General features: G+C 37.6%; 1 protein-coding gene across 5 annotated transcripts in view; it reads left to right on the forward strand.

Annotated features, from left to right (window-relative positions):
* The window catches only part of LOC114645979 (aryl hydrocarbon receptor nuclear translocator-like protein 1), a 109,477-nt gene that overhangs the window by 31,692 nt on the left and 52,751 nt on the right, over positions 1-25,034 (forward strand). Inside the window, exons 2-5 of one of the 5 annotated variants that reach the window (XM_051922767.1) lie at positions 9,668-9,815; positions 12,220-12,240; positions 13,696-13,842; positions 18,109-18,147. In XM_051922767.1, the coding sequence (XP_051778727.1) occupies positions 9,676-9,815; positions 12,220-12,240; positions 13,696-13,842; positions 18,109-18,147 (347 nt within the window). In that variant the 5' untranslated portion in view covers positions 9,668-9,675. The remainder of the gene's footprint in view (positions 1-9,667; positions 9,816-12,219; positions 12,241-13,695; positions 13,843-18,108; positions 18,148-25,034) is intronic. The other 4 variants (XM_051922769.1, XM_051922770.1, XM_051922771.1 and 1 more) reach the window with 4 other exon arrangements.

Here is a 25,034-nt window from a genome sequence, read left to right on the forward strand (position 1 = left end):
AGAGCTTCAGCAAGAATGTGCAGCTGACAAACCTGCAGAAATTGTGTGACGCAATTGTGTCAGGACCAGAATGTCAAAGAAATGTTTCCAACATTTTGTGGAAACAAAATGTGTGTGTGTGTTTGTGGGTGTATACATGCATAATGATTTTGTGCACGTTTAATAGCTAAAAACTAAGTAAAGTGCAGTAAAGTAAAGAACTGCTAAATAGGAATCAAGGGCAGTTGTATGTACAGTATGTATATTTCATATTACTGTTACTGGATTTTATATCACTGTTATTACTGTATTTTAACTTTTCTTGCAAATACATTTGGGATTGTGCTAGTTATGCAATTATCAAGCTGCAATGAAAAGAGAGAGAAGCATTAATTTCTTAGAAGTCCATATCAATAAGGTTCTCATTCCTTAACTGCACTTTTCTCTTTAAAAAAATTAACAGCACCGTCACCTTTTGACAAGGCTAAGAAAAGTGAGTCTGTGTAGCTGATCTTTACTGACCTCTGTAGGTGTACATTGGGAAGCATTGTGACTTGCTGCATCACACTCCAGTATGGCAGCTACTCAGTGACACACTGCATGTTAGGGTTACAGTTACTTATCGCTCGTATAGGACATTTGCCTGAAGAAGGCTTTATCTATCATCTGTGTGTTATGCCATAAATCAGACAATATCATAGCACTGACACAGAGTCACACAGTTCACACTCAGGTCTTTAACTTGCTAAGCCAAATACATTCATTTAAATCACCTTACCTGAGCATAATTCTTCACAGTGGGTATTATTTGCAGTACACAGTACAGTATGTGCAAAACGTAATGTCATACCACTGAAAGCAACTGCACTACCAATCCATTTTCAACTTCCACATTTATCATTCTTTATCTCCTTAATCTTCACCTAGATTTGTTTGTCACTTATTGTTCTGTGTCTTTTTTATTATATAGCTATTCATTTTTTCTGCTTGTTACACATTACATGTTTACATTTATCTGATTATGTTGCATATTTATCGATGTTATCTATGTCTTCCATTTTTTCTACATGTAATTCACTGGCATTGCATGTTTGAAATTTTTGCACCAGTGTGATCACTGGCAATTTGATTTAATTGAGCTGCAAAGTATAATCAATAGACCTTTTTCTTTCTAACTATTTAAACAAATATGTGCCTTCATTATGTTACTAGTAATTTGTAGAGTTTGGAATTACATTTACCTAAAAACTTGTTACAGCACTCTGAGCTTGCATATAAAAAGCCTACTATATAAAATAATCATCATTTGATTATAATCGTTCATCATAATGTTTCAAAACTTATTGCAATTGTGAAAATCTCGGTCCTGAACCTGGAATTTAATAATTCTTTGAAGCAAGTGTCTAAGAACAACTGTTCATGTATCAAACAGGATTTAGATGAAGATGCATTTCTGAAAACAAAGATAATTAAAGCGAAAAGAGATTTATTGTGGCTTAACAAGAATATATACTTCTGTTAATAGAGGTAAAAAATTTGCAAGTTTAAAACAGACTGAAAGCATTAAAGTTTACAAGTAAACCCTCTAAAAATACTCTTCTAGATTAATAGATGATACTACTAATAACCATTTAGTTTTATTAAGTAGAATATAACAACTGACTTGCCCATTAAGAACTCCAGAATGTCTGCCAAGTGCCATAATGTCAGTTAATATTATCCATCCATCCGTTTTCCAACCCGCTGAATCCGAACACAGGGTCACGGGGGTCTGCTGGAGCCAATCCCAGCCAACACAGGGCACAAGGCAGGGAACCAATCCCGGGCAGGGTGCCAACCCACCGCAGGACACACACAAACACACCCACACACCAAGCACACACTAGGGCCAATTTAGAATCGCCAATCCACCTAACCTGCATGTCTTTGGACTGTGGGAGGAAACCGGAGCGCCCGGAGGAAACCCACGCAGACACGGGGAGAACATGCAAACTCCACGCAGGGAGGACCCGGGAAGCGAACCCAGGTCCTCAGGTCTTCCAACTGCGAGGCAGCAGCGCTACCCACTGCGCCACCGTGCCGCCCCAGTTAATATTATGAATTTCTTTAATAACAAACTACGAATAGATTAGTGACTGAGCAGACAGTTTCTAGATTTGGTACTATTGTATTAAATCCCATCACCCACTTGCACTTACCCTGTTAGTTAATTTAAACTGGTTCAAGGATGGGAGAATTTAGTCTCAATTTAAGCAGTCATTTTTATTATTTATGAAATCAGATTTAAATTTCAGTGTTGTTAACTGTTTGAGACCAATTTCTAATTTACCCTTTAAGTCCTACAGATGACTGTATTCATACAACATAAATCTTATCTTGCAGAATTCTAACACTGATAAACCTCAGTCTGGCTTTCACCCCAGTCACAGTACAAGAACAACTCCAACCCATCTTGTAAATGATATTGTAATCCGCTGTCACGCAGGATATGCCACTGTTACTATGACTTTAGACTTAGATGTAGTTTTTGAATACGGTTGATGGTAGCATTCTTATACATGGGCTGGAGAACACAGTTGGCCTGTGAGGTGTTATTGTATGTTGATTTATTTATACTGCCTTTTCCACTTGATTTACTATTGATAAATAATAAAAATGTCTGCCAGTCTGTCTATCTATTTACTTATTAATGATTCTTGTAGGGAAAGATAGCTTCTTGGCCAGCTCTGCCTTTCTGTGGTCATTCAAGATGTGAGCTACAAAACCTTCTCATTTTTTGTTTTATTCCCAAATTGAATAAAATTTAGAATTTAAATTGAATTGAAAATTGATACTATATCTTAATATTTTGTTTTGATATAAGTACATTCTCTGTATAAAATTGAAGTCTACAGAATTCCTCATTAGTGATTATTATGTTTTTTCTAGTACTTTAAACCTGTCATTTTGAAGGGGGTATTCATTCAATGTAACTAAATATCTTTTTTGTCTGGCCATCAATAAGCATTGTAAAGGAAACTGTACTTAAATCCATTCCGAATTATATGTCAATAGGATTTGAAAATTATCTTTTAATGTAAATGTAAGTCAATGCAGGGATTTAAGAATTGAAACTTTATGGTATTGCTCCTTAGCTCTTGTTATGATCTTTGTTCTAGTATTTTGAATTAACATTGGAATAACAGTGTAACAGTCTGAAATGTAAAGCATTATGCCAATTAGTTCTACTAGATACTAATAAGGAACTAGCTTTTTATATACCTTATACTTACAGTCCACGTTAATCTTACAGTACTTCTAAAATGAAGTGTATGAATAAAAAATACAGGCAGTGTGATAAATGAATAAAGTTAATATCACTGAATTCCATGTAATATTATTGATGCATTTATAGTAGATATTAGTATCTGAAATTATTTCTCAGTGGTATAGATTTCTTGTAATTGGCCTTGACTTGATTGTCATGTCCTCTGTCACACAGTTGGCTTCTAAATATAAAAGGAAATTTTTAATTTTTGAATTGTTCTGGTCAAATTTAAATGGCTAAAGCTTTTTTTAAACTGCTTCAGAGTCTGCAGGTATGTCGATGAATGCTACAACATCACTTGCTGAATGGCAGAGGAGCAAGCAATTTATTTTTGTTGTGGTGTATGAGTTCTTAAGTGATGGAAAGGTCTTCCTTAAGGCATCTCTTTTAATAAATGTTCTGTATGGATGAGAGGGTGACTTCAATGATGAACTGGGCCATTTTAAGCATTTGTTACAGGGCTTTGTGTTTACCATAGTGCTGCCAGGATAGACACCTGCTCCCTTTAAGCCTGAAATGGTTAAATCCGGTTTTAAAATAGATGAAATGTGTTCAGAGTATTTATATACAAAGCAGCAATCATGGAAACAACTGCTCATTGCTGTAACCTGGGCTCTGTTTTATTTATTTGCCAGCACATTATTTGACATGCTTGCCTGGTCTCCAGACATGTGTCGAATAGCATAAAAAATTCAGTTTGATGTAGAAAATTAAGTGCCACATGTGGGCATAAAAAATGTGAATTATAAGTACAAGGTGGGAGACACTGTCATTTAGTAAGCAGCCTCAGGAAAGGATTTAGGGGTTTACAGTATGTTGCTGCAACATTTTCATGACCAAAACAATGTGAAGAAATGTTTAAAAATCCATCCATCCATTATCCAACCCGCTATATCCTAACTACAGGGTCACGGGGTCCTGCTGGAGCCAATCCCAGCCAACACAGGGCGCAAGGCAGGAAATAAACCCCGGCAGGGTGCCAGCCCCCCGCAGATGTTTAAAAATGCAATTAAAATTTTAGGTTATATCGTAAAAACTTCAATACTAATCAAGGGACCTGCTCAGACTATAAAATTAACTAGTAAGACCACATCTTGAGCATTGTGTGCACTTCTGGTCACCACACTTCTAGAAAGACATAGCAGCACTTGAAGGAGTGCAGATGAGAACAAGCAGGTGCATCCCAGGACTTATGGACATGTTCTACTGTGACAAATTCAGAGAATTAAATCTGTTTAATCTTGAGAAAGAGGAGACTGCATGGGGACCTAATACAAGTCTTCAAAATTGTCAAAGGTATTGATAATGTCGATCCAGCAGAATTCTTTGAACTTAACAGTGAACCGTTTCAGTGGAAATTAAAGAGAAGGGCATTTAGGACTGAAGCCAGAAAGCACTTCCTTATGCAAAGAGTTGTATGAACCTGGAACAAACTACCAAAATATGCAGTTGAAGCAGAAAACTTGACAACCTTGAAGAAGTGTCTGTGACAGGTTAGCTATTAGGTAAACCAGTGTTTTTCAACCAGTGTTCTGTGGCACAGTGGTGTGTTGTGAGAGCTACCGAGGTGTGCTATAGAAATAATAGTGTAGGGCTCCTGGGTCTGAACCTGAGAGGGACAAGCTCCACAGCTGTTTGTGACTAGTTTGAGGAGGACAGGACTACCTGGAGAAGCTGACATAAATACAGCTGTGCAATTGCTATATTAGAAGACTTCGGGCACGTCTCCTGGCTGCTAGAGTCCATCTTCCTGAGTGTGTAGTGGTGCTCACTAAGTGCTGTGTCTGCGAATGTGGATCTCGGGGCTGTTTTTTAACCGGCTTCTCCAGTAGTCCTGCTCCGTCACACAGATGAGCACAGATATGAGATATAATGTGTTTGTGGTTAGTAAAGTAATGGTGTGCCTTGAGATGATTTTGGTAACGAAAAGTGTGCCACCCCAGAAAAATGTTGGGAAACATCGAGCTAAATAACTGAGCCTGATGGACTGAGTGTTCTGTTCTTGTTTGTCAGATTTCTTATTTTCTTATATATGTCCTAATGCTAGCTGACTACAAAGAAAAGAAGTATTGTGCAAAGAACCAGAGAATGATTTGAGTTTTCTGTGTTGAGTAACATGCAGTAGTAGTACGTTTAGTCGAGTTAAGAAAAATGGGCCGTCTGACCCTGGATTAACTAATGAATGAGTAGTTTCATACGTACCTGTGACTTTATAGGCTGAACAGCAAGTGTTTAGCCATTAGACCCCACTGCCTGCCAGCCTTTGAATACTCTATATTTATTTGTTTGAATACAGGTTTGTTTTAGGTTTAGATTTTCTTCTTCTTGTGAAAATATAAATATTTATAGAGTACCTTTTTGACTTTTAAAAGCATGAGTCAGCAACAACAGAGACTTTGGTCAGCCCTTAAATGAATGCTAGAATACACAAACTGCGGAAAATGCTGTAGCAATAACACTGCTGACTCACTGTTGACTCAGGCGACTTTCTGTATAATTGACTCATATGGAAAGTAGAATTGTTAAAAGTGAGACATTTCCTTTATCACAAGCTGAGCTACCTTTTGGTACTATCACTAAGATACCTTCCTGTGTAAATCATCTTCTTCAGGTGCTGCTGTTTGTGCTTGTTTTTGCACTTCAGGCTACCAGAAGAAATCAGATTTATAACAGCAAATATCCTAATTACTGTATGTAAAACACCAGAAATATTTTTAAAAGTATATATCTGCACCATCAGACTGGTTGGAGCCAGTTTCTATCCATTTATGCATCCATTGTTTTATTTTCCAAACCAGACATTATGGGCAGCCAGAACCTGAACCTGTCCGATTTATAAAATGGACATGAAGAATGCTCTGTGGGGACACATGGCCACTCACCATGAAATACAGTTATCTATAATCTGGAAAACCTTTACTCCAATTAAGCAATCTGTACATTCAATGACTATAGAAATATATGACCACAAACAAAATAATGAGAGTCATAGCTTCAGATTATCAGCTCTTTTTAGATACTCAGAGTATTCCAGATAACTCAATTTAGCTTAATACATAAATGTGTAATACACTATCTTATATATAAACGTCTACGCGTGGAAGTGTGTGAGTCTGTTTGGCCTGGAAGTGAGAGGTGGAGTCGGGGTAAGGGCTGAACCTCTGAGGATACACAAGTGAGGCCAGCACATCGGCAAAATGAAACCTCAGAAGAAAGACAAAGTCGCTTAGCCGCTAATACACAAGCAAGGCGAGCATGTCGGCAATTAGAAACCTCCTAGGAGAGAGACGCCCAGAGTAGTTCCTTTCAATTACCTGATATCTCTACATTTCAATTTTTTTTCTGACGATTTCAATAGTTTCTTGGACCCCGGGCTTTTTACAGTACGGGCGTACACAGCTAGAACTAAATAAATGTGCGTGTTTGGTTATTACCATACCAAAATATTTTTGAAGACTTACATGTACAGTACATATGATAGATACACCTGGACAGAAAAAAAAGAAATTTCCAATTAAATCTGTCATAAAAATCTATGCACTCATACATTTTCTTTTTTTTTTTTTTTTTTTTTTTTATAAATATACTTTTATAGGCTTGAAGGTTTCATTATAATATATACATGAGAGATCAATACGGTACATTATAATGCATGATATTCAGTCTCTGAAGAACTAATTTTATAATATATGTCTAGAATTGTTTAAAAATGCAATAACAAAGCTTCATATCATATCTCAAAAAAGTAAATCTAAAACACAATTTTTTTTTTCTTGGGTGAAAGTTTGTACACCAGAAATTAAAACATCCATCCATCCATTATCCAACCCGCTATATCCTAACAACAGGGTCACGGGGTTCTGCTGGAGCCAATCCCAGCCAACACAGGGCGCAAGGCAAGAAACAAACCCCAGGCAGGGCACCAGCCCACTGCAACAGACATACACCCACACACCAAGCACACACCAGTGACTATTTAGAATCACCAATCCACCTAACCTTCACGTCTTTGGACTGTGGGAGGAAACCGGAGCACCCGGAGGAAACCCCCGCAGACACAGGGAGAACATGCAAACTCCACGCAGGGAGGACCCGGGAAGGGAACCCAAATTAAAACATTCTTTCCTTATATAAAATGTTAATTTAGGCATTTGCTTTATTAAGTGTACATAAAATGCAGTTTACCTGACTGACAGGGGCAATGAATCATGCCCATCCTGGGTGAAGTTTAAATAAGCCAGCATTGTTCATTAAGATCATTAACGTGGAAATACTTTTGCCTATTATGTGGCAAAACATTTGCACCAGGAATTTTTATTGTCTTGTTTTCAACATAATTCATTATTTGACTATTTAACATAGATAAAAGCATGAATTCTTCAGCATTTACCTGTAGTGGTGGCTATATATGTCGTATTGGTTGTACCTCCTCATGATGTTTTCTGGGTTCTCCACATTTGTCCAGACCTTTCGTTTAACATATGTCTATAGCAATGGTTCCCCTTGTTTACTTTTTCATAGCAGTTAGTTGAGACTCACTCTGCTTCAGCAGCTCTTCTACGGTTTCATTTTTGGTTCTTGTTTTTCCAGCTGAATATTAACTTTTGTCCAACTTGACCATGTTTCTTCAGACCAAGGTCATTCAATTCACAATAATGAGTCCTTTATTAATAGACTCCTTAATAGCTTATGTTTCACCTCAACATGCATTTCAGTTTATCCCAAATGAGACCAAAAGCTCAAAAAGGCATGAGTACGATAACAACACAGGCAAAGAAATGGTGTGGAATCACCAAACATGATGTGATTGTAAAGAGATTGCTAAAAAAAATAAGCATCATTGGACTGATGGGTCTTTGGCATAATATGTTAGGTAACAGCAAATCAGGAAAAAGGCACACTTGGAAATTGTGGACAAAGCTGAAATGATGAGTAAGGGAAGAGAAAAGAAGAAAACCTCACATGATATGATTGGTGCTATGTTAGAAGATATAATCAGAAAGCAACATTTTTAGTTTGCAATTACATATGAAATGTAATTGTAGTATATAAAACATGATAAAATTATTTACAATAAACTTTCTAGTATCTCTCTAGATTTTCATAATATTGGAAAAAAATTAGAACCTTTTTCATAAATTGTGTGTAATGAGACATTTACACAACATACTGAACTAAATTTGATCTGGAATGGATCCTAGTGTGAACACTTTCATTCCAGCTGAGATGTTCCTGCTCATGAGGCAGCACACCTATGGATCGTGTTTTTTATCTGTCTCTGATGACAGTGTGAACACTTTGTCGAATCACACTTCTACAAGCAAAGTCCCAACATAAAACAAATGTTAAAAGCACTTAAATATTTGCTGCTGTTTTTGTCAACCACATTGTATTTTGGGACAAGCTTGAAAAAGGAACCTTTGTACTGCGGTCATCACCAAGTGTAGATCTAAGGGCTGAAAATAATGTACTGAGGATTTACAGGACATTTTGGCGTATACCATACTGCTTATGTAAAACTACAGATCAGGTCACTTTTTTTTTTTTTTGGTGTGGTAGCGTTTGATCTGAAGTAAATTGTAATGTTAGCATTGCCTAATGTGGCATCTTATTGAAATATGAAGAAATTAAAAAGTGCAAAGCATTAAGTAACTCTAGGTAGGATACATACACTCACTGGCATGCCGAGAACAAGGCTTCATGTCTTCGTGGATTGTGGTTGATAACGCGGTTTTCTTCAAATCAAGTTCACCTACATCAGGTTGGATTTACATTGCTGCCCAGTCTGCATTCAGTCTAAGCAGGCCCACCAATTTCACATGTTTCGTATGCTCCTGCTTGTCCTCCAAACGATCCGCTGTTTGTTTTTATTCCTTGGATTTACTTCCTGTGACACCACGACGAGGTGTTACGTTTTTAATTTAAACACAATAGAGCTAAACTAGAATCACACAACATTTTCAAGCTGCTTAATACATTGGAGAGAGTCTGGGGCCAGAGCTTATCCCGGCAGACCTGGGTGCATGGCAGGAAACAAACCAGCCCATCAAAGAGCCAGAGTTTTATACTGCTTAAAGGTACATTTTTAAATTATTTATTCATTCATCTACTGTAAGAGATTAAAGATGCTATGAGGTTTTGATGCATACTGGGAATGTAATTCAATAGAGTGTTCACGCTACTGTTTGAGACAGTGTTTATGTGAAGATAGGAAGAACACCTTAACTGCTCACACAAGGCACTATAACTGGGAGTCGAAGATGGAGCCTAAAGACAGTAATGCTGCAATGAGAATTTTCCACCTTGATCTAAAATGTCATGTTCATTCCTGTACACTTTACACACATCTAATGAGTGCATCTTTTCTTCTTTTTAATTCAGATAATCTAATGGCAGACCAAAGAATGGACATTTCTTCAACAATGAATGACTTTATGTCACCTGGTCCTACTGAGCTAATCACAAGCACTTTGAATGCCCAGGGCATGGACTATACCCGCAAGCGAAAGGGAAGCTCAACGGATTACCAGTAAGTTGATGTCTTTGGTAAATTAATTTTTTATGTTTTTGGATGTTTTGGTTTTTTTATTTACTAAGTTATTTCAAACTTAGTACTACGCATTTCATTTCTTACACATACTAAGGTTGGGTGACAGCATATTTTTATCAGTTAGCTTCTGTTAAATTTAGTTGACTGGGTTCTTAAAAAGTAAATCAGGACTAACAAAATCACTTTGAAGTGTTGAGTACAATGATATTGCCTCTGTTTTAGATTAAATGTGAATAACTGACACCACACATTCTCCTATGTGTACTTTATTTGGTACAGGAAGTTTCTACTTTAAGTGTCACCCAAAGGTAATACTTAGGTAGCATATCATTTTTGATCTGTACTTTACGAGCCTCGGATATAGACTACTGCTTGGTTAATTTGCTAAATATTTCAAAACAAAAGTGATAGAACCAGTCGATTGATAGATCAATAGTTCTGTCTTCTCTTGGTGATATTCTTTTCATAGGGTTAGGGTTAGGGTTAGGGTTAGGTCATTCACATATTACAAAGTCAATAAGCTTGCACAGGATCAATCAAGCAATAAGGTAGGGGTATCTTACATATAATATAGATAGTATAATAAAGTTAAAAGGATGTTACACCAAGAGGACAATAATGTAAGGCAGAAAGTGTAACATTTAACACAGAAAATTGAAATTAGGATATGCTGTGCCTTCAGCCTTAATCCAAGTACATGAGAAACAAATGTCATATGAATACTGAGACAATGTTAACATTGTAGACAATGTAGACAATTAACAATGTTTTTAGTCGGCTTTGATTTTTGTTTGATATTTTCAGTTAAGACCTTGTGATAGATAGATTGATAGATAAATAGATAGGTAGAACTTTATTTCTCCCCAGGGGGAAGTTTGGCTTTTCCCAGAAGCTCTTAAATAAGTAAATAGATAGATAAGTATACTGTGTATAAACACACATGCTATGGTCTGAACACACACCAGAATGACTAAAAATGAAGAAATTAAAAAGAAAAAACTTCTGACTTGGCAGTCCCAGTAACAGTGAGGCATTATGAAGTCGTATTGCTGATGGTATAAAGGAGCCCCAGTAGCACTTCCTGACACACTTCTGCTGAATTATTCAGTGGCTGATGGTACTCAGTGTTAGTGTGTCATAGAGAGGATGTGCCGCATTGTTCATAATGCGAATCAGTTTTGTTTTAATTCCCTCCTTCACTACCACGTCCAGGGGGTCCAGAGTGCATCCTATAACTGAGCTTTGCCCTTTTAATTAGCTTGTTGATTCAGTTGGCCTCTCTTGAAGTGATGTTACCAGCCCAGCACACCATGGAGTCGAAAATCACCCTGGCTGTCACCGAGTTGTAGAAGATGTGAAGGATGTCACTACCCACATTAAAGGAATGCAGTCCCCTAAGGATAAAGAGCCTCCTCTGCCATTTCTTATATAGTTTGTCTGTGTTCAGAGACCAGTCCAACCTATCATTGATGTGGACACCCAACTGCTTGTAGAAGTGCCACCTCTACATAGTGACCAGATGTAGAGGCTGTTTGGCGTGGTGAAACTCAATAACCAGTTCCTTGCTTTTGCTGATGTCAAGTTGCAGACAATTCTTTCTGCACCAAATAGAACGTTCTCCACCTGATACTTTTATACTCTTTCTCATCCCCTTTACCAATATACCCTGAGAAATCAGAGAATTTCTCCTGACATATTTTTACGTTTCCTTCATATAACCAGTTAGTAGCCACTTTCTGTTTCAGTATTCACTGTTTTAAGTGTTTGTTTTTTTTTTAATAGATTTTTTCAGAATGTCAATAAAATAATAAAAATAACCCTATCTTTTTATCATCTGTTCACTTTTTTTGTAGAGTACAATTGTCTTGTAAGTTATTTGTTGGTCATGTTAATGTTCTGTTATTTGCCTGAACACATTGTGCATTTACATTCATTCCCCTAATCATTTTACACTCATTTATAAGTTTCTTTATCTTCATTTTTTATATTTGTTTAATATTGGAAGTGCATTTATGTAGATTAAAGTACTTATATGTTGTATACTCAAATCTGTAGACCTCCTATGAGCTACAAAGTACTTAATGTTAATCAGGCAATGCTACAGAAAAAGGCATTTTATTTAAGGCTAACACATTTCACTCATCACTGCCAGAAACAGTGTGAAATAGACATTTTCTCCTTGTACAAAATCTAAAAATACTTACAATGCATTTTAAACTAGTAATTATAAATGATCAGAAATAAAGGTCTAATAAAGTTACTTACTGAAAGGCAGTTTGAAGATTATTTTAAACGTATTAAAGGTTAATGTTTATTACTCTAAAAATCTGCAGTTCAGTTTCTTATAAAAATGATTTATAATAAAATTGTCCTTATCTTTCAGACTCGATGGCTTTTCTTTTGAGTAAGTATTAAATTCATATAAACACTTTAATGCTCTACAGAATGCACAGTAGAACAGGGTTGTTTATTATATGGAATCAGCGCCATCAGGATCGCCAGTTCTGGGAAGTTGTGTTTGAACCTGACTGTGTGGAGTTTTCAGGCTGTCCCTGTGTTTGTGTCAGGTTCAACCACCCTGAGCTGGCCCTGTGTGTGAGAGAGTGTTTGTGTGCTGGAGTATCTGTGCTATATCTTTAGGGGGGTGGTTCCATGCCTTTAGCCTTAAAATGCTGAGATACAAGCTGATAACTTATGGCTGCTGATCATATTCATCAAGCTCCCTCCCTGCTTTTTTTATTAGTAGTTAGTATGTATATTTGTCTTCGTTGTTTAGCTTTGTGGTTTGTTTCTCACGAAATGGATAACTACTTCATTTTACTTGTGGATTTTGCAAAATTATGTTTAATTATAGACAGTTTTGTAAAACAAGTCCTGTGTTTTTGTCATGCCCTATTATCGACTATGTTATGTAAAGCAATTACCAACACAAACGTCCCTGTCTAAAACGGACATTGAATGACTTGATGCTGACTGCACGGAAAATGGGCCAGGATGCATCGGGCCTTCGACTTCAGCCATCAAATGCCTTCATCGCTTTAACCAGAGTCACTGAATGTCTTGTTTTCATTTCTCGTTGAAGTTTTCAGAGAATGGCATGTAATATAGTTTGATGGAAACAGAATGGAAGTTAAGGTTTTCATGTTATTTCCCTACTATGCTACAGTTACAGGGCCTTAACTCTATAATCCGATAAACTTTTTTTGAAGAAACTTTCCAGTTGAAGACAAGAATGTCCACTGGTAGTCAACAATTCAGAACATAGTATAGCATGAAGAAGAGTACTCAGCGTCAGAACTAAAGCTTTTCTTTGTTGCTGCGATTCCCTGTGTGTATCATAACTCTTTATTATTTGTCTAGGGTTAGTTTTAAATGGTCGTTTTTGTTAATGATCTAATTGTATGCGCTCTGTTGAATGAATTTAGACTGCATAAATTGACACACAATAGATAAATGTTTATTGCCCCGATTTTATAGCACCTTTCATGTCTCCAGTGCCTTAAGACAACCAGACTGAAACATCTGTAACACTAAAGTTCTGTATAGCTACATTCCTCTTTTTTTCACATGAAAGTTAAACACAGTGAATTTTATTATTCATATGTTCCTTGGCTCCTCAGCTGCCTTCTCAGTCTGCTTCACTGCAGTTGATTTTGTACGGTCAGTGCGGTACACAATAAATTAGCTCATCTGTTTTTCACTTGGGCAGCTTTGTCAGTACTTCAGTATAGATTTTTCTATAAACAGTATTAACACATCAAAGACAACACAAGGAAATTTTTAAGAATTGAAATGTGTATGCTGTAAATGTTCCTTTACTTCTCTGAAATCCAAGGACAAAACAATTGTGTCCCCTCAGATCCCAGGGACAGATTTCCCCATGGCGTGACTGCGAGTCAGTCTGGTCTCAAAGGCACGCTTGCAAGTTAAGTTGTCTCTCACTTTTGAGTTCAGACATATTAATGGATGCTGAATGGAAAGGAATCACAATACAGAGCAATAACAGGTTAGTGCAAAATGGCAGTAAGACTGGTTGGAATAAAAAAATCTTGTGTCGTTTAATTTTTTATAAGTACAAGTACTTCTATTGGTAAGCAACTTTTCTTTAAACAGAATTTTTGTAGTATTGCAGAATGATGTGAACTGTTCACCAAATCCATTTACCACAGTTTCTACACCGATAATGTGAACTATTCTTTCTTTGCATATAAGATAATAATATCCAGTAGTAACTCGTCAAGTGCAACCAAGACATTTACTTTATTTGTGATAATTGACAAAGATGGAAAAGTCTTATTTTATCTTTTTAAAATAATCTATTAAACCTTAAATAAGTGAGGTTGTTAGGGATTAAAGCTAACTAGAACATCAACACCCCTTTGTTAATACAACATAATGTTGTCAAACCTGATTATTCTTACGTTTGACAGCATTGGACACAAGGTAGGGTACCAGCAGGTATCCAGAGCCTATATTGGCAGCTTTGGGCACAAGGCAGGAAATCAGTAGGTTTCCAGACCCATTTTGGCAGCATTGGGCACAAGACAGAAAACCAGAAGGAGTGCAGAGCCCATATTTGTGGTTCTGGGTACAAGGCAGGATACCAGAAGGTTCCAGACCTGTTTTGGCATCATTGGGCACAAGGCAGAGTACCAACAGGGGTCCAAAACTCATATTGGCAGGACACCAGAATTCTCAGACCCATTTTGGCAGCAGTGGGTGCAAGACAAGATATCAGAAAGTTTAATTCCCATTTTGACCGCACTGGGCACAAGGCAGGGTACCAGCAGGCATCCAGAGCCCATATTGGCAGCACTGGGCACAAGGCAGGGTACCAGCAGGTTCCAGACCCATTTTGGTAGTATTAGGCATAAGGCAGGGTACTAGCAGGGGCCTACTCAATCTGGTGGTCATGTATTGGACTTGATCTGCACATCTGGCTTATCTGTCGGCAACATTTATAGCAGTGATTTGGGACTCTCTGATCATAAAGCAGTACTTTTCACTTTCTCATTATCTCTCCTTCTTCTTACCTGTAAACGTCAAATTTCTTTCAGAAACTTTAAAAATATCTGTCCTTCTATTCTTGTCAGCTCCATTTCTGATCTTTTTCTGTCTTCCCCTATTCCATCAATACTAAATAGTCTGGTTGATCACTATAGCACAACCCTTCTTTCAGCCCTAGATAAAGCAGCTCCTTTAAACAATAAGGAGGTTTCCTTTAAGCGCTTAGCTCCATGTTACAATTCAGATTTACGGTCTATGAAGCAGCTGGCCAATGCCTTGAGAGAATGTCACGTAAGACTGGCCTCACTGTTCACATCCAGGGTTTCTCTGACCATCAAAGGGCTTACAGGAATACACTAACTGCAGCCAAGAACATGCATTTTGGCGGAATAATAGAAAGTGGCCCTGATAACCCAAGGGTTTTGTTCTCTGTAGTTAATAAACTACTTCAATCTGCATCCGGCCCAATTACCTCCTCTACCTAAGTCTGTGAAAAATTCCTCCACTTTTTCTGCAATAAAATTAATGATCTGAATAATTCAACTAATATAAATCTATCATCCATTTATACCTTTCCCTGTCTTCCTACTCCATCTTTTCTAAATTTTCACCAGTCACATCTGCATTTGTTAATGGCCCACTACCAGTGTACTAGACCCCATTCTCACCACACTTCTTAAATCCTGCCTTCATTTCATATCCCAACAGCTACGACAATAATAAACTCATCCCTTGACACTGACTTTGTGCCAGCCACTTTTAAAATCACTTCTATAACCCCACTGTTGAAAAAAGTCCTGTCTGGATGCTCAGATTTCTCAACAATTTTTGGCCTATGACTCACTTACCTTTTCTGTCAAAAGTTCTTGAGCGTGTTGTAGCCTCACAACTCACCAATTACTTAACCTCTAATAAATTGATGGAACCCTTTCAGTCTGGTTTCAGAGCGCTGCACAGCTGTGAAACTGGTTTGCTTCGGATAACCAGTGACTTGCTAAAGGCAGTGGACTCTGGACAAACCAGCATGTTAATTCTGTTAGACCTCAGTGCAGCTTTTGACACTGTCAGACATGACATTCTACTGTCCAGAATGGAGAACATGCTGGGTATCTCTGGCACTCCAGTGGTTTAAGTCCTATCTGAATGACAGACAAAAGTTTGTTAGTCTTGGCAACAGCAGATCCAGCTCAGTGCCAGTCACACAAGGGGTTCCTCAGAGCTCTGTCCTCAGCCCTCTTCTCTTCTGTATTTATATGCTTCCCCTTGGCCATATTATTCGCAGCTATGGAATGGGTTATCATTTTTATGCAGTTGATACTCAACACTATTTCAGTGTTAAAAGTGAAACTTCATCAGGGCTTTTTCATCTCACAACTTTCCTCAGTAAAATTAAAACCTGGATGGAATAGAACTCTTTAAAATTAAATTGCAATAAAACTGAACACCTGCAAATTGGCACTAAAGCGCAACTTAAGAAAATGAGCTCCTTTTCAATCACTCTTGACTGTGATCTCATCAGACCTTCTTCTAATGCAAGGAATCTTGGTGTCATTTTTGATTCCTCCCTTTATTATTCCGCCCACATAAACCACATTAAGAAACTTTGTCACTTTCACCTCTGTAATATATCCCATGTTCGCTCATTCCTCTCCTTCTCTAATGCTGAGAAACTTGTCCATGCTTTTATCACATCCCACATCAATTATTGAAACTCTCTACTGACAGGTGCCGCTTCTGATCTTATATCACAGCTCCAACTTATTCAAAACTCGGCTGCAAGAGTCCTTACACGAGTGAGCAGTGAGCACATCACACCCATCCTGTTTCGCCTTCACTGGCTCCCTGTGTCTTACAGGATTGAAAATAAAATTCTATTAATAACCTACAAAGCTTTAAATGGCCTTGCACCAGACTACATCAGTGACCTTCTAAATCACTATGCTCCTGTTCGCCCACTAAGGTCCTCTGATGCTGGCAATCTTGTTGTGCCCCATACTACCCTACACTTTATAGGTGACAGTAACCAGACTTTAGAATGAACTCCTTAAATTAATTACATCAGTCGACTCCATTCATTCTTTTAAAAAATGACTTAAAACTCATCTGTTCAGGAAGGCTTGTAACTTAACCTGACATTCTGCCTCCTCTCCGTCCAGATGCGCGGTATAATTTGTGTGTGTGTTATATCACAAATGATGTTATTTGCTAGACTTTCTTTTAGTATTGAATTTAGTATTTTACTCTGGTTTTTGTCTTTTATTCTATTTAATGCCTTTGTATATTCTGTATCTGTCTCTTTTAATGTTCTAGTCAGGAAACATCTGTATCCAATGTTACATATACCTGCTCTTTCTTTATGAGACTTTGTGAAGCGCCTTCAGCATGGGAAAGGCACTATATAAATAACATTTATTATTATTATTATTATTATTAGAACCCATATTGGCAGTGCTGGGTACAAGGCAGGATACCTGAAGGTGCCAGACCCATTTTGGTAGCATTTGGCACAAGGCAGGGTGCCAGTACATCACAGTGCACAGTCCTCTCCATGCTTACATTTACTCGTACAGGGCCAGATTAGAGTGAAAATTTAATTTCACACACTTTTTGGGAGTGTAACTGTAAAAAATCAAATATATACAGAAATTCACGCCTTCTACGTGCATCCATTTTCAAATCCCAATTGAGGGTTGCATGGGGCCTGTTCTGGCAGCACTGGACACAAGGCACACAAGAGCCTAGCTTTTTTACGGATAATTAATGTAACACCCAAGTCTTCGGGATGTGTAGTTTAAACGCACAAAATCTACATAGTCTAATGGTGTTGTTTTTGTTTTTCTTATTATTTTTCATTTTTCCCATACCTTCTGCCCATTATCTGTATTTCATTAGAAAATAATTATTTGAATAATCAAGATCATTTTTTCTTAATGTGAATCTAATACTGTATGTTTAATTTCCCTACAGTATATTAAAAACTAAGTATAAAAAGCTACTTTGCTCAGGATCACCTCAGTTGTATAATTAGTTTCTCTTGTGTGCCCATTATACTGAACAATACACTCTGTAAAATACTGAAAATTAAAATATTGGTTTATCTTCCTTCCTTTTTTCATATAATTAGGAGTGATTTAATATGCACATTGTGTCTTCACAGAGTATTCAGAAAAAAAAGATATGCTATCTGTAGGAAATTTCTAAATTGTCATAATGCCCTCACCTCTCTCCAAATTACTTTTGAAATGTACTGTTTTTTATTTTACAGGGATGGGAAAGATATAGAAAAGGATAAACAGCATGGACGGTAAAGTAGATTGTTTTAGACCTCTTAGAGTCATGCACAGCCACTTTTTCTGTGCTGTGCACAAATGTTATATTATTAATTTAAAAGAATAATTTAAACAAATATATCCATGCTGTGGTAAATTGTAATATTTCTGCAATATGCGCAAGTTGTTCAGGCCCAAGGTGCTTATTTGATGGTTATGTACCTTTAAAAAATATAAGACCTTGCCTGAAAAACTGAAAATAGCTAGAATAGTTTGCACCTCAAAAGAAATACAATGGAGAAATCAATAAATAAGATGAATTTACATAATTCTATTAGAACATAACTAGCAATAATGTAGTTCTTACCAAGTCATATAGACAATTTTTTTTTTCTATTTATGTACTTAACAAAATTAACCAGCATGCAGGACTAGATGCTTTTTTTTCTTGCAACCCAAGATTAAAAACCCACTTTTCCATATGATTGAGTACACTTTGTATACAAACTATACAACATACCTTTTTTCTGCATCGTCATCTTTATTCTACAGTAACTACCATCTGAAGGCACTTTAACAAATCTTGCACCGGTCCATCAATGTATAGACCCCACTCAATCTAGTTCTGGGTTATGGGATGCGGGTGCCTCTTCTGCCATCACTGAACACAAGGCAGGAACTAACCTTGAATGGGATCCATTTAGAATTATCAATTTAAACTGCATTAAACTCCAACAGACAGTAACTGCGCCAGAACTGAATCCAGGTGTCATGGAGATGTGAGAGAGCAGCATACAAAGCAGGAGCAGGAATTAATTAATTGATGTTAATTAATCAATCAATAAATTTAGTTATTCTTCCCCTTTATATTCTTACTTTAGAGGGGGCTGGGTGGTCTCGTGGCCTGGAACCCCTGCAGATTTTATTTTTTTCTCCAGCCGTCTGGAGTTTTTGGTTTTTTCTGTCCTCCCTGGCCATCGGACCTTACTTTTATTCTATGTTAATTAGTGTTCTCTTATTTTAATTCTTATTTTGTTTGTTTTTTTTCTTTCTTCATCATGTAAAGCACTTTGAGCTACATTATTTATATGAAAATGTGCTATATAAATAAGTTATTGTTGTTCTCTGTGGATGCGACTCACTTATTTTAGAAACAAAAAAATACCTTTTATTGATCAACACATCGCTATACTCTGAGCGTGTGACAGTACTACTCCAAGTGTTCTAGAATTGTGGTAACTGCTTATACTGTATATTGAAATAACAGATGGGAAGTAAGACAGTTGAGACATGCAAGCCTGTTCTTTGTTCGTTTAGAGATTTCCTGTATTTTCATTACAAGCATTTCGTTTCGTTTCGTGTTTCACTTTTGGAATTTTAGTGAAGCTACAGGCAACTCGCCATGAGGGTGTGCGAGAACTAAACTATTAGGCTGTAAAATGAGCCTTTTATCTTCATATTAATTAAAGCCTTGTGAAAGCAGGAAATGTACCTGATACAATCTTGAGCTTTTTAAACAGTGACAATCAAACACAAGAAAGGAGGTCTTTAGCAGGCTGTTTACTAGCTATTTAGGGTTAGGCTTTAAAACACAATTTTATGATCGCCAGCCTTTAAGGATGTTGTCCTATGTTGTGTAGACTTGAGTGCCATTGCTCAGACTTCAAGTGAGGAGCTTTCCTTGTGGTGTACTGCACTCATTGTGTTTGTACCTGTAGTCTTGTCATCTTCAGCTCACTGTTTTGCTATGTCCGCTGCAACTTGATAGAGGAAGGTGTGAATTTTGGCACTAAAACACAGTTCTGTAAGTAATTATTCTTCTCGGTCTTCAAAGACTGTGCTTCATCCCTAGTGCAGAGTTTAAACTTAGAAGATTGGTTCTCAGAAGTAATTAACCCACCAGAGTGTCCAGAAATATCTCCGAATATCTTCCTGCAAAAAAAAAAAAAATGGGTAAGCTTCCTGCCTTTTTCTGTGAACCACAAACTAGACAATAGTTTGTTGTGGAGCAGAAGCTAAAGGCAGAAGAAAGAGATCAGTGCAGGAAGCACTCACATCATCTCATCTTGATTAACCCCCTCTCCTTATCAGATGAACCTCAGAAAACATGCTGACCAAATGTTGGTAGAGCTGTACTTGGCTTTCTACAGGCCTGTTAAGTCTATTGGTTTTCACAGAGAAGGCTTTGTGTGCCCCAGAAAGCATAACAAAATATCGCATTATCCACTTTGTCCTACAGGGTTAACTTTCAAGTCTGCTATAAACCAAAATAGTGCCAAGGAGGTCAAAGCAGACAAAAGGAAAAATGTTCATTGTCCAAAAAAAAAAAAAAAAAGATAAACATAATAGAAGAAGATAATGGGAGTCAAAATGTACAACATAAATACGTTTAAAAAATTAACAGCCACATTCTGTACCCTATCTCTCTGGTAGGTGATTTTTGTGGCTCACTTGCCTACTTCCAGTTTCTTTTCTCCTTTCCCCTGTTGAGGAATATCAGTGAAGTGCCAAAATTGACTTTCTGGTATGAATACATTTTCAGAGGAAGCTGTCTATAAATATTTCAGTTTTATCACTAGGGGGTGTGCACTGGGAGTAGCGCCTATACAGAGTAAAGAAGGCGTAAATGTCTTCATTTATACTGCCTAAGTTGACACAGTGGCAAATTCCTTATTGCTGCTGCGTCTCTGGTCCGGGGTATCAGGTTGAAGTCCCTGGTGACTCTTATTTGGCACTCGTGCTTGAGTGAGTGTGACCAGTGACAGACTGAGATCCTGTCTAGGGTGGGTTTCTGCCTTGCACCCAGTTTGTCTCTATTTGTTTTTTGATTTATAGAGTATTTTTACTTCATTTGAGAGTTTTACTTCATCTGTTTCTTTGACATTTTATTTTTAGCTATTGTTTACATTCTTTTGTGTCACTTTGTGGATATTAATGTTTTGCATCACACTTTGCATTTAAGAATGTGTTCCCGTTGCTGTAGTTCCATTGTACATGCATCAGTTAGTGTCATGTCTACTGACGTGTTATTTAGGGATTACATTAATGGCTTCTCAGAACTTGACCTAAAAATAAAGGAAAGACACTCTCAGAATAAAGTGTGGTTTTGGTTAAAAATTATACATGTTCACAATTTCTTGTCCTTGAGTGTGCTTTCAGGTTTTGCCCTCCTATAAACATTAGCCATGTTGATTGACCTCCTGCCATCCAAGTGCATACGTAATACAATTACCAGCAATACAATTCAGAAAACATTCCCTTTGGTCTTAGGATACTTTTGGATTGGGCACCTGCCTGCTGTAACATTAACATTACATTAATGAGGTCTGAAAAAGTGATAGATGTATACAGCTGATACACAGTATTTAGATAGATAGATAGATAGATAGATAGATAGATAGATAGATAGATAGATAGATAGATAGATAGATAGATAGATAGATAGATAGATAGATAGATAGATAGATAGATACTTTATTAATCCCAAAGGGAAATTCACATACTCCAGCAGCTCCATACTGATACAAAAACAATATTAAATTAAAGAGTAATAAAAATGCAGGTAAAAAAATACAATAACTTTGAATAATGTTAACGTTTACCCCCCAAACCCCAATAGTTTGGGGGAGGAACGATCTCCTCAGTCTGTCAGTGGAGCAGTCATTATCCAACCTACTATATCCTATCCCACTATATTTCTCCTTGTATGTGCACTTATTTCTTTACAGTGGTGTGAAAAACTATTTGCCCCCTTCCTGATTTCTTATTCTTTTGCATGTTTGTCACACAAAATGTTTCTGATCATCAAACACATTTAACCATTAGTCAAATATAACACAAGTAAACACAAAATTCAGTTTTTAAATGGTGGTTTTTATTATTTAGGGAGAAAAAAAATCCAAACCTACATGGCCCTGTGTGAAAAAGTAATTGCCCCCTTGTTAAAAAATAACCTAACTGTGGTGTATCACACCTGAGTTCAATTTCCGTAGCCACCCCCAGGCCTGATTACTGCCACACCTGTTTCAATCAAGAAATCACTTAAATAGGAGCTGCCTGACACAGAGAAGTAGACCAAAAGCTCCTCAAAAGCTAGACATCATGCCAAGATCCAAAGAAATTCAGGAACAAATGAGAACAGAAGTAATTGAGATCTATCAGTCTGGTAAAGGTTATAAAGCCATTTCTAAAGCTTTGGGACTCCAGCGAACCACAGTGAGAGCCGTTATCCACAAATGGCAAAAACATGGAACAGTGGTGAACCTTCCCAGGAGTGGCTGGCCAACCAAAATTACCCCAAGAGCGCAGAGACGACTCATCCGAGAGGTCACAAAAGACCCCAGGACAACGTCTAAAGAACTGCAGGCCTCACTTGCCTCAATTAAGGTCAGTGTTCACGACTCCACCATAAGAAAGAGACTGGGCAAAAACGGCATGCATGGCAGATTTCCAAGACGCAAACCACTGTTAAGCAAAAAGAACATTAGGGCTCGTCTCAATTTTGCTAAGAAACATCTCAATGATTGCCAAGACTTTTGGGAAAATACCTTGTGGACTGATGAGACAAAAGTTGAACTTTTTGGAAGGCAAATGTCCCGTTACATCTGGCGTAAAAGGAACACAGCATTTCAGAAAAAGAACATCATACCAACAGTAAAATATGGTGGTGGTAGTGTGATGGTCTGGGGTTGTTTTGCTGCTTCAGGACCTGGAAGGCTTGCTGTGATAGATGGAACCATGAATTCTACTGTCTACCAAAAAATCCTGAAGGAGAATGTCCGGCCATCTGTTCGTCAACTCAAGCTGAAGCGATCTTGGGTGTTGCAACAGGACAATGACCCAAAACACACCAGCAAATCCACCTCTGAATGGCTGAAGAAAAACAAACTGAAGACTTTGGAGTGGCCTAGTCAAAGTCCTGACCTGAATCCAATTGAGATGCTATGGCATGACCTTAAAAAGGCGGTTCATGCTAGAAAACCCTCAAATAAAGCTGAATTACAACAATTTTGCAAAGATGAGTGGGCCAAAATTCCTCCAGAGCGCTGTAAAAGACTCATTGCAAGTTATCGCAAACGCTTGATTGCAGTTATTGCTGCTAAGGGTGGCCCAACCAGTTATTAGGTTCAGGGGGCAATTACTTTTTCACACAGGGCCATGTAGGTTTGGATTTCTTTTTCTCCCTAAATAATAAAAACCACCATTTACAAACTGCATTTTGTGTTTACTTGTGTTATATTTGACTAATGGTTAAATGTGTTTGATGATCAGAAACATTTTGTGTGACAAACATGCAAAAGAATAAGAAATCAGGAAGGGGGCAAATAGTTTTTCACACCACTGTATATCTGCACTATATGGCATTACAAAAGCACCACAACTCACAAAACACTGCTAAATCTAGAGATATTAATAAAGGGTAAACTGAGACACCAGCTTCCTTATATGCAAGTCACTTCAAAGCAAGCTTAATAAAGGACAAAATATTGAATTATGGCTTTTAAGGATGTTTGCAAATTCAAACAAAATGTAGTGTAAATATAGAATATTTTTTTAAAAATACAGTATTAAAACTGCATACTCCCACCATGTTCAGTTTCATTCATGCAAGTATAGTAAGTAGAGTAAGCACGTCTGAATTGGCCTTTGCAGGTAAGTGATTAACAGATTAAACCAATGCAACCCATGGTTTTTAGATACACATGAAATTAATCTTGATAGTCTTAAGCGCCCTGTGTTGGCTGGGATTGGCTCCAGCAGACCCCCGTGACCCTGTAGTTAGGATATAGCGGGTTGGATAATGGATGGATGGATGGATGGATGATAGTCTTAAAGTTTGAAGTTTATTACCATTTAATTTAAAAGTCAAGGATTTCAAAAAATATTGATTTAGTCACTTCAGTTATAAAAATCAGAGTTTGCATGTTCTCCCCGTGTCTGCGTGGGTTTCCTCCCACAGTCCAAAGACATGCAGGTTAGGTGCATTTGCGATCCTAAATTGTCCCTAGTGTGTGCTTGGTGTGTGTGTGTGTGTGTGTGTGTGTGTGCCCTGTGGTGGGCTGGCGTCCTGCCCGGGGTTTGTTCCTGCCTTGCACCCTGTGCTGGCTGGGATTGGCTCCAGCAGACCCCCGTGACCCTGTGTTAGGATATAGTGGGTTGGATAATGACTGACTGACTGACTGAGTTATAAAAATCTGAGAAGAAAGTGCAACACCATGAACTAGGAAGGCATTATTAGTGTGTGTGTGTGTGTGTGTGTGTGTGTATGAGTATACAGTATATATAGTGAGTGTCATGCTTAATGGATAGTCCCAACCAGGATAGAAACTGGTTCCTTTTCCTCCATGCACACGATGGCAGCATTCCACTTGTGCATTTGACATATGGATACCTACAGAACAGGCTGGCAGTTGCACTCCCGTAGGACAGCCCTTTCGGGGTTCTTGGGTGCAACCGGGGGAGCTTCAGGGAAACATTATATCTTCTTAGGAGACCTTCCTGGAAGTGCTTCCTACGTGCAAAGCAGTGGTATCAGAACACACTCCCGGGTCTGGCATAAAAGAAGCTGGTTTTCCTGCAATGGTAGTCAAATTTGGGAGTAGGTGGATGAGACTGCATTGGAGGTGTGGAAAGAGAATTAAAACCCGATTATTGTACTGTGCTGCCTTGGAAAGAGGAATTGGAAGCCTGTTGAGGTATTATGTAAGTAAAACATCTTATATTTGAACCCAGGACTGTGCCGCCTATACACACATATACAGTATATGTGTGAATATATAAAATTTATTTATTTTATTTAAAATATATAAAGTGTTAAATCCTGGAAAAGCTGCATTAATCATTAACAACTTGGCAGTATCATAAAGCTTTTTCCTCATACACAGAACTGCTGAATAGGATGAATTACACCTTTTCCTTAATT

Source organism: Erpetoichthys calabaricus, chromosome 2, assembly GCF_900747795.2.
Source record: "Erpetoichthys calabaricus chromosome 2, fErpCal1.3, whole genome shotgun sequence".
NCBI classification, from domain to species: Eukaryota; Metazoa; Chordata; class Cladistia; order Polypteriformes; family Polypteridae; genus Erpetoichthys; species Erpetoichthys calabaricus.